This window comes from Mugil cephalus, chromosome 22, assembly GCF_022458985.1.
Source record: "Mugil cephalus isolate CIBA_MC_2020 chromosome 22, CIBA_Mcephalus_1.1, whole genome shotgun sequence".
Lineage (NCBI taxonomy): Eukaryota > Metazoa > Chordata > Actinopteri > Mugiliformes > Mugilidae > Mugil > Mugil cephalus.
In genome coordinates, this window is record NC_061791.1 from 3,817,435 (window position 1) to 3,828,707 (window position 11,273).

Here is an 11,273-nt window from a genome sequence, read left to right on the forward strand (position 1 = left end):
GACGGGGACATGTCCTCCTCCTCCACACTAGGTGGCGATACGTGTCTTTTCAGAGGGTTAATACATCCCCCTTTTCCAGTTGACCTATTGCGTCATATAATAAACAAGATGGATAATAGTTCAGCTTTTTAATCTTGTATGTAAAGTGTGCGCTACTTATGGTTCAGATAAGATGGCGCTATCCCTCAGGTGGTTCTTCTACCGGCTCTGTTTACCTTCTTCTTCTTCTTCTTCTTCTTCTTCTATGACCGGCTTTCTAGGATGTTTTTGTTCCGGGGTATCCATACATTGTCCAGTTAAAGTCTGATTAAGAAAATTGATTTCTAATAGCATTATCTGTTTATTAATCAAATAAGGAGCACTCTGATTTTAGTCGGAGTAACGTGTTTACATGCACTTAAACTGTCCAGTTAAAGTCGGATTAAGGCAATGATTCATTTTTTCCACATGCATGTATGACACTAACAAATAAAGGCTAAAAAAAAAACTAACCGTAAAACTAGATGATAAAAAAAAATCCCCCTTTGCTCTTCACACATCACCGCTCTCGGCCTTATCAGCACCAACAAGGAAACACCACCCAGGACGGAGGTGCAACATATGACATCATGGTGTGAAAACAATAACTTAATTCTCAATAAAAACTAAGGAAGTGATTGTGCACTTCTGTAGAAAGGGCCAACAAAACCACTTTCCACTCTCCGTTGGCAGTGAGGTGGCGGAGAAAGTGTTTAACTTTAAACATCCACCATGTCGAAGGACCCGTCCTGGAGCATTAACATCTCCTCAGCTGTGGGGAACTCACAGCAACGCCTCTATTATTTAAGGATCCCAAAGCAGCTGATGCTGAACTTTAATAACTGTGTCAGGGTTTTAACATATGGACGCCAGCATCGGATTTTAAAGAAACGACTTGTAATGATAACAATAATGAATGTGCAGTGACAGAGCTTTGCAGACCTGTTGAGCTAGAAGAATAAATTTCATCATGTCACACCGACCCCATCGCCCCCTTCTCCCTCATGCACACCGACACCCACATCCTCAGGCTCCAAAGTTCTCATCGTCACACCCAATTAAAAGTGGATCAGTGTCAGTGTGGCTCTGTGCCCATGCAAATCCCCGGCCCACGCTGGAAGGGTGTGGAGCCACCATTCCTCTCCTAGGGGATTTCACACAACACGTTCTGCCTCTCTGCTGCACACACACACACACACACACAAACACACACACATGCACACTTTCCCAGCAACATCCCAGAGCTGCAAGAAAAGCCTTTCGATGTCCGCTCACACATGCACGCACATTCCTGGGTTTTCGGTTGGGGAAGTCAGACTGGTAAAGTAATCCGTCCAGGTCGAGAAAAAGGAACTGTTGCCTCTGCTGATAAATTAAGGAGTCGTTGAGAGGAAATCCCTGGGATAACCGCGAAGTGTAACGTGACGTGACGGGACACACTTTCAGTTAGGGCAGGTATTAGTCTATCATTAGCCAGAGGTAGCCGCAAGATTGAAAGACACTTAGCAAACAGAGTGGCAGATAACAAATGAATAATCCCGTGATTAAGGTGCTGGACGCACTAGTTACCACCCACTCAGGGTCAGAGACACAAGACTGCTTCAAACACGTCCGAGTGACCAGAGTTCATGGCATCCAACACCAGCGTCCGTCGTACCCGTCGAGTTTCATCTTACTCCAGCTCACTTTTTTGCATCTATTGTGAATTTAACTGTAAATTCAATTAATTAACTGCATGAAATTTTACTTGTTTTGTCAAACTAACAATTCAACATCAAATGATTCTCAACTAAAAACTATTTTAAACTAAAAAAATTGGATATATTACTTGGAAACACAACCTAAATAATGTGCAGCAGAGGGATGTTGTGTCTTTTTTTTAAAATTTATTTATAAAGCCTAAATTTAAAGCGAGTCTATTCAGTCCCCAGGTGAAATCCCATGTGTGCATGTATGTTTATATCAGGTATGTTCATGTTTACAGCAGTTGCCGTACTGTCGCACATTTGGGGGTCGGAGGCCTTAAAAAAACATTGAAGACTCCTGCTTTAGTCCAAGAATATATATTGAGCAACAGTGTTTTATATCGAACACAGGAGACAGTCTTAAGTGTGTAACTGCATCTTCATCCTATGTAAATGTAAATTATGGCCTGAAAGTGCAGCAAAGTTTCTCAGGTGGTGGATGTTGTGTCTTGTGGGATGTAACCCTAGGACACTGCTATTGTAAATAACTGTGGATTCTTCATGAGTGGATACGTAAAAGGTCATTTTTGCATATTGAGTCCTCACTTTTTCAGGTCCTAGACGTCACTGATGTCAAATTTATTCTTGGACTTCTGTCCACATATTTGCCAACATCCTACAGATGCAGGTTTACCGAGGGTCTGAACTGATCTGGGCTAAAAGGCTTTTAAATGTTCTGCTCCGTCCACCTGGAACGACCTGACGAAGGACTTGAATGTGACACATCTTGTATCTCTGGGGGAATATAAAAGTCACAGAAATATGTTCAGTTGGATGTTGCGACTGCACTGTGTGATCATATCATCCCACTCTTGTTTTTCTGTAGTGTGCGTCCGTATTTTACTTGTGTTTTGTGCATTTCTGAGAAACCTTTGTGTTCTATGTGCTGCCGTCTTGGCCAGGTCATTCTTGAAAAACCTTTACCTGGTTAAATAAAGGATATATACATAATATATGTTTATAAATCTGCAATAAAAAAAGCAGGTTTTAAAGCCTCTGTGAATATCCTGTGTGTGAAAGGTTTGAGCTTGGTCCCTGTGGATGAAGACCAGCTTTAATAAGAATAGCATGTGCTTTTATAATGTTTTAATACAGACGTACCTGTAAATTAAACGTGTAGCATCGTTGAGTTCACTTTGGTTCATTTTGGGAACATGTCAGATGTCACATTTGGGTTAAATTTTATGTTTCTTAAACTGGCTATGACTGTATGTGTGTGAAAGTTGTTGCCATTCTGACAAGACGTCTGTATTTTTGAACCGATCCTGCTCAGTGACGCGGTTAAATCACCTCCATCCTATACAGATGTAAATTGCGCTTCATGTCAGCCTGATAAAAATCAGTCTGGAGCATTAGCTCACATCTGACGGAGCTTCTGGCCTCGGCCCTGCGTTGATTTTATCAGGCCGGTTGCCGTGGCAGCGGCCGCCCTGATCCTTCCACATCCTCGGGGCAAAGGTCGCCGGGGTCAGACAGAGGCTCGGGTCGAGCGAGCAGGTTAAACACCTTGTCGGGGATTAGAGGGCTATGAGGGAGGTGGAGGAAGTCTTCACCGGCCAAACGTAGCTCACTGAGCCACCTCCAGGACGCACACACATGCCGACTGCCACAGGCATGAACACACACATTCACTCCGCCTTTTGTTGGCCAACACGGTTCAGATACAAAGGCCTGACACACAGCGAGCGCTCAGATAAGACCATCTCCGTCTGTAACGGGGCAGACGCCGCGGAGGAAGGAGAGCGTGTCTAATTGAGACATTATTCGGAGCCACGCAAAGATGAAAACAATAATAAGCAAAAACATGACTTTTGGGGGGAGTTTTAATCGTGCTCACGGCCAGAATGAAGAAACGGCAACTCTAAATAAACGGGAACAGCAAAAACTGGATGTGTATTTGACCCTCATACCAGATTTTAACATTGTTAGCATTAATGGACAAAAGTATCTTCTTCAAAAACACCATAAAAATAGCATTTTTTTTTCTAGTTTTTCTTACATAAATCTTTTAATCCACTTCACTGCTAATCGCAAATATCAACAGTTAGATAGTTTTCGGACTTTTAACCCTTTATATGCTTTGTGAGGGCATCAAAAAAATAAGGGCCTTGGACATGTTAAGTATTAGTAGCAACATTGATTTTGGTGGATTTTTCTTTGACGCCATCAAAAACACTGGCATTAATATAAAGGGTTAAAAGTCAGAAATTAATCAAACTTTTGGTATTTATGACATTTATGATAAGAAAAGTTTTTGAAGGGGACATTTTCGTCCCTTAATGGTAACAATGTAACAATTTGGGTTAGACAGTGTAAAAAATGGAGCAAAAAACAACCATAACTACCATTAAGTTATCAAAAAAAGGGTTAAAGATGAATATTAGATCAAACGATAATGAAGCAATGGCTTCATTTTAATTTACGGTTTAATAACAAAAGAATTTGACTTTATGGAGAGATTATGGGTGGACCGAACCATTTGGCTTGGAAGGTCAACTCATAATATTAGATGTTTAGGGCGCATCATTCATTTTCCACCTGTTTGCTTTGTTGGTCTCTGACATTTCAGACTCTGGTTGCCTAGGTAACCTTATATATAACCTATTGTACATTTCCCACTTTAAATATATTTGAATAGAAACAAGCAGTTCATAAAAATACTGCTACTATATGGATTTAGTTAGCTCTTGTTGTCTCCACCTTTCTCTATTTGACAAGAAAATACCACAAACGACACCAACGGTTTAAGTCCTCCATCAGTATGGTGCATTTAGTGTGAAGAACCAAAGTCAAAGGTGGTGTTTCCCTGCAGTAAATGTATTAAAATGTATATCTTTGAGTCAAATATTACATTGCTGCTCTTCTTTTCTTGTGCGTACGCTGCTAGCAGCCCTGTTTTAAGCTAGCTGGAACATAATTCTGGCCCAAATTCTCAACCTTCCCTCTCATTGTGGAGCAGAATCTTCAGATTATTATCAAAGTCAGTAAAGTGTATCATTACCGGGTCATGAATGTCTGCACCAAAACTCATGGTGACCCATCTAATAAGGGTTTCGATATTTCAGCCTGGTGACTTTGCACCATTAGCATGACCAACACGAGGGATCAGCAGAGTTAAAACACCTTTTAGCTGCAGCTCTCAGTGCATGCGAGTGTTACCTGTAACAGGTGAGTTGCAGCCCGATGAATCCGACGCCTGGTCCAGGGACGAGCAGGAAGTTGACAGGGGCGCGATGGCCTCCAGTTCATCAAACACTCGACTCTGACTGCAGCTGATCTCAGAGCAGCGGGAAGCTGCAGAGAATCCTGCAACGGCACCGAGTGGGAGTTTCATGTTATCATGACAATACTGATAATGATGATGAGGAGGATGAAATGCATTTTTAATGACGCACGTGGGCACATTGGATGGTTGGATTAGAAAATAATGGCAAAATTAGCAACAAGGAAGTCGTGTTATCTGAAAATCAAATCTAATATAATTTAACCCAAAACAAACAAGCCAGGCTTTATGCTATGCTAACTAAGCTAGCATCTCCTAGCCCTAACGTTGCATAGATTCCATAGTTAACATTAGAAAATGGCAGAAATTTGTGCCTCGGTTGAATGTCTTAATAAAGTAAATGGTAATTATTCACAACATGTGCTGCATTTGAAATATCACAGTAAACTATAGGTCTTCAACAGGGGGTAGGCGACCCCTAGGGGGTCCACAGAGGTACTGCAGGGGGGGTCGCAAAATCGTTGGTTGATCAGACACTTTTCATATATATTTTTTGTAATTTCTTTAAATAAACATTAACATGAATCCAACATGTTTTAGTAAAGGGATAAATGGAGGCAGGAGATAGCACCGTTTCACACAGAGAGCTAAACTAGACCTGTCAATCTAAGCCTCCTGCACACAGTAGGCCCCGCCCCTACCGCTGCTGAGCCAATCACAAAGCTGCACATTACACACTGACCCTGTCAGGTTCCCCACAATTGGCCAGAAGCCTACACCGTCCCCAGATGAAATCCTAGAGGCATGCTGCAACATTAGCAGAAGAGACGATCTAGCAATGGAGCTTAATCTTCCCCATTCGCACACGGACTTAACTTGAACCTGATGTTGCATATTATATAAATAATAGCACAGTTTAATATAGAACACATGTAGTAGGTGTAGGGGGTTCCCTACTTAATCTCTGCACCAGTTTGGATCCTTAGCCTGAAAAACCTTGAAGATTCCTGCAGTAAAGGACTCTTAACCTGAGCTAACAAGCTAGTTATGCTAGATTAGCAAACTGCGCTAGAAAACAACTCTGAAACACTGTTTATAGTGAAATTAACAAGCCTTAACTAGGTGTATTTTCACATAAATAATTATGTGGCTATATACTTGTATGCAGATGTTAGAGTGACATCATTTAAAAATTTTCCTTCTTAAAGGCAAGACTGGATTGTTTTGTTTTTTGATTTGATACCGAAAAATTCAGTGTTTTTGCAGGAATTTACATCCAAATAACTTGTAAAAGCCTGTTGCTTCCAGGCGTCGCATTCTTCTAAACAAGAACCCAGGACGTCCACGAGTTCAGCCCCTCGGGTGTGAGGACAGAGTTACAGTCAGACCTCAGGGCAAAATTAGTCTCATCTCACTGTCACTTAACGCGGGGAAAGAAACTCTTCCCTTAAGCCCTCATTACCGCAGACCTCACTCAGAGAAAAAAAAAAAAAAACTGTCAGGCTAATTACTTATCTACTCCCAGACCACCAAAACAAAACCGTTTCACTCTGCCCGGGTTTGAAAATCAGAGGATTAGCGAGTGAAACTGTTTCGCTGGGGTGGTGTGTTTTGTTGTCGCCCTGAAAGAGGCTTGTCGAGGCTTTTCTCACATTAGTAATGCAGAACAGCTTGGCCCCGCGACAAAAGGATAATATATACAGAGGCTCCGAAAAGGAAAAGGCAAACTCAGCTCCTTCGCGTCTGCCCACGCGGACGAGTATAAACGTACACATGAAGCCACCCTCACGCAGTCAAGTATCCGCACAACGGCGCGCACACACCGCTGCACCATTGTGCACTTGAGCGGCTCGGCGCTCTACTCACGGAGACAATGGAAGGACTTGACTTGGACACTTCAAAGCATATTGCTGCTGTCAACTCAGCTGTCATTCTTCAGCCCCGAAAAGGGCCGCGCTGAGTCGGGGCGAGTTTTCTCGGGGAGGTTAAGGGTGGCGGTGGGGGGGGACGGCAGGGTTTGATTTGACAGAGCGAGGGGGGGGGGGGACAACGCCTCCTCTGTTCCGCCGTGGACGTCTTTTCCTGGTTTGCGGTGCCAGCCCTGGGTGGAGAGGCCAGGCCGGGCCGGGACAGTGCCCCCGCTTCTTTTGTGAGGGACAGTTAAACTCTGGAGATGTTGCTCAAAACGGGTCAGGTCTGGGTCGCTCCCGAGGGCTGCAGGGGATCTGAGAAAACCACGATGGGGGTCACAGAGGGCTGAGCGAGATGAGGAGGGTCTGGAACTGTATGCAGAGGCAGAAAATCCCTCATACAAACCACTTCTTCATCTACAGTTTTCTTACAAAGTGCAGCTAGCGTTCTCGGCGCTAATACCACGTAAGGGTTTGCAGGTGCACGCACAACAAAGTGTCACACTTGCTCTTGAGGTGAGTTGTGTCAGTGGACGCAAACTCACTCCTGGACAAAAACTGTTTCCTTCAACTCAGAGTTAAGGCCGTGAGCGTCTGCACCGTTGCTGCTGGTTGGAGACTTCCCAGACAGTTGAGTAGGACTGGTTTTTTATACCGGTTCATGCCAAATACTGGTACTTTTTTCTCGTTATGATATGAATTTTTAATGTAAGTGCACAATGTTTGAAACGTTGCAACACGAGACACTTTTTCAGACCGGACACTTTTCAGTGTGGCGCTTCTAAACCCACATGATGCAACTATGTCACCGTGAGGCGTGGTGAGGATAGAAAGGTCCGACTAGACGTCCCTGATTTCAGACGACAGTCCCCGTTTTGGATGACCTGTCCCCCGGCAATAACTGTCCCCGAAAGTGTCCCCAGTTTTAGCTTTTATGAATGAGGAAAAAAAAATGTTGCACGCAGACTACAGTTATTACGGTAGCTGGTTGCGCTGCTATTGACGTTAACAATAGATAGCAGCAGATAGCAGTTTAAATATGAATAAATATTTCAAAATAAATAAAACTGTAATTGTCCCTGTTTCTTCGTTTCATCTTGATAACTCGATAATTATTTTTTTCCCCAGATTTCCTCATCAGTAGTCCGTGCTAATATGGGGCCACGTAAACCTGTTTTACTGCTAGTGTGGGATTATTCTACAATATTTACTCATCATCACAGTAAAATAGTCCATCCTTAGTTAATCTACTGCATTAATTGCTCTCTCAACCAGTGGAAAATGTTGCAAACACGCGACTATGCATGAAAAAAATAAATAAATACAGTGATAACGTTTGAAAATTGCAGTAAATCAGATGAGTTTTTTTTTTTTTTTGTCACTTCTCTTCCCCGTGCACGAGAAGAAGTTTAGAAAGTAAGCAAGTTCAAAGGTCATCCCGACGGCTTTTCTCATCTTACATCTGAACTTCCACATGCACAAATATGCAGGTTTGTCAGCTTCATTTGAAGGAGAAATTTAGGGAATTTTATGTTGCTTTCAGGGACGTGCTGCACCATCATCCACCTGCTGGGTTTAGCTGCACACGAGGCTAAACTGCTAATGTGTTCACGACCTGTGTCATCACTTTGCGGCAATGACGTCTAAACCTGCACGAATGAGAACAGAGTTGTAAAAACAAAATTTAAAAAAGTGTGGAATTATCTTTTGGGCTTTACACGCCACCTCACTGAGGCCGCATTGAACTTGAATTGCCTCCATCTGCGGCGAAATAAATGAACCCAGACACTCGCTCTGTGTTTGCCGTGAAGAGAACAGCGTGCTGCGATACAGCATGGGCCCCCCCCCCCCACCTCACCCCACCTCACCCCACCTCCCCCCACCCCTGCAGCACAGCGCCACACAGAGAACAGTAGATGTCTCTGATGGAAAGGAGAAAATCCCTACACAATTTCCACATTGTTTGCTTTCTTTCATAAAGTTCCTGGAGAAGTCAGATGTCAGTGGCCCCGTCCTTTATCCCCATTGGGAACGGTAAATTAGCGGCCGCAGGAAAAGCCACGGAGGTATTCTATTGTGCCGGCCCTCCTCAGTGTTCCCGCCGTCAGCGAGCGGTGGTCAGCGTGGATTTATGACCGTCAGCGACACGTCTCCCTCTCAGAGCCAAGAGAAAAGCGAAAGCATACGAGGGAGGGGTGAGGGCTGAGAGGCACGGCACACGAGGTAGGGACCCCAACTCCTATTGTTGGGGCCTCATGCCTTTGAACGAGGAATCAAACGGTACCAGCTTTTCATCAAAAGCCCTCCTTTCTGCTCCTGATTTAGAGGAAAAAGAAAAGCTTTCTAGGTTATTTATTAGGTGGTGGGAGGAGGTGGGGAGGAAAAAAACACGCCGACGGCGACGCTTTCACAACGTGTTGACGGGGGGAAGGAGCATCTTAACGCCGCGCTGTGGTGGCAGGGCTTTGATTTCTCTGTCTGGCTTAACCTCTTTGTCTCCGGGGTGGATGTCCAGCCATGTTCAGGACAATCGGGGCCCGAAGAGAGTGGGCAGGAGCGAAGCACGGGGCCAGGGAGGAGGCTGCGAACGGCACATATGTGGTCAGCAGGGCTCATTTCTCACCTCTGACGGGGGAGATGGGAGGCAGGACGGGCCAGCGCCGAGGCTCCGGTCGAGACAACGATGGAGGAGGAGGAGGAGAAGGGGTCAGGTTTGCTCCTGACCCGGAGCGAGGAGTCGTCCAAGACCAAGCGCCGGAGGGAAACGCCAGCATGGCGCAGGCTTCATCGGAGTCCAGGGAGGGGTTGGGGATGGGATCTACAGATGCTTTTAGGTGGAGATCTTCTGTGGGTTTTGTGCTTCTGCTGCTGAGAGGTTTGTCTGAAATAAGACGGACGCCCGTCGCTGGGGGAGAAGAGAGGGGTTGAGTTTGACCGAAGACCTGCTCGTAGACGGGCGGTGTGATGGCAGAGGTGGAGGCGGCGGCGATGGTGGTCATCTTGAAGGACTGATGATGCTTCGATCCTGCAGGAGGGTAGGAAGCCACCACTGGAAAAGGCTGAGGGAGGGAGGAACTAACACTGACCTCCGGCTCAGAGTCCAGGAAATCTGCTGCAGAGAGAGGAAGTTTAACAAACCCGCATGAGATGAAACGATCAAGAGGCTAAACTGTAAAAGAGTTCAGATTAGCTGATTCTCCTCTTTTTTTTTACATGCACTGCTTCAGAAATGGTAATATCTATTACATCTAGTTAGAAATTTACCAAATTATTTGAGTCCAGCTGCTCACGTTGCCGTGGAGACGGAACCACACCTTCCTGACAAATTAATTAATGAATAACTCGTCCCTGTTTCTTTGTATTTACACTAATGTAATACTGGGGGAAATCTCATTTGGATCTTTCTTCCATGGAATATGAAAATACTTTAAAGGCTGAAAAACAATTTGTTGATTATGTTTAAATGAGAACAAGATTCATTAGTTTAAGATAATATTTTCAGCTTTAGACTCTTTTATATCTATGTGAAAGTAAATATTTGGGGTTTTGTTAACTCGTGTTATTTGCATTTAAGAGATAAAACTGTGGAATAATCAGACACAGTATATAAATATCACTTCACCAGTGGATCTGCCGGACAGGACGCTGCTCCTGCCGCTGGCGAGGTCAGTGCTCCGACTGAACAAACTGGAAGGAGGCCGACTCAAATCTGACAGAGACCCGTGTGAGAGGGAGGCGGGTGAAGCTGATGGAGTCGACCCAGCAGCACGGTCTGGTTTTACCGCAACAGGTTGTGACACCTGTTCCCTGTCTGGATGCTGCAGAGGAGGAGGGGGAGGAGGAGGAGGAGGAGGGAGGCAGGGGGGAGATGCCGGTGCAGGGCTTTGCTTTCCTCCAGACTCAGGGTGAAGTGTGCTGCATTCAGGGGGCGTTGGATTAAAGGTGGATGGCGGTGGAGTAGCGGGAAGACGGGGACGATGGGGGACGACGACAGCCGAGCGCATTCCTGCAGTCAGTGCGATATTCTGCACGGCGCATGTTCTCCTGACGGGGTTAAGGTGGAAGTGTCCTTCAATAAAGACGAAAAGAAAACAGGCGTTAAACTTTTTTTTCTCTCTTTGTGAGACGTCAACTCGTCGCAGGTCATATTTAAATCCACGCTCGTTTCCCTGCTGAGTGGGTCGGTCCCACGAACAAAGGCGGCGAGAAATATCTCCCCACTGGAGCAGCTGCCTGTTTCCCAACTCTACGCTCACAATAGCAGTGGGACCTGAGGGCAGGGCAACAGGCGGCCAAGTGTTTGGAGAATACCAGCAAACAAACCAGAAGTGACTGATTATTTGAGTTTAAAAAGATTTTTTGGACACGTCTGACAGG

The 11,273-nt window shown here is 44.9% G+C and overlaps 1 protein-coding gene across 1 annotated transcript in view; it reads right to left on the reverse strand.

The window, feature by feature from the left end:
* LOC125000172 overlaps nucleotides 1-10,661 on the reverse strand; it is a 46,198-nt gene extending 35,537 nt beyond the window's left edge. Inside the window, exons 1-3 of the mRNA XM_047575568.1 lie at nucleotides 10,519-10,661; nucleotides 9,520-10,008; nucleotides 4,923-5,069 (exon numbers count right to left, since the gene is read on the reverse strand). Of these exons, the coding sequence (XP_047431524.1) occupies nucleotides 4,923-5,069; nucleotides 9,520-9,895 (523 nt within the window). The 5' untranslated portion in view covers nucleotides 9,896-10,008; nucleotides 10,519-10,661. The remainder of the gene's footprint in view (nucleotides 1-4,922; nucleotides 5,070-9,519; nucleotides 10,009-10,518) is intronic.
* Nucleotides 10,662-11,273: the final 612 nt, after the last annotated feature.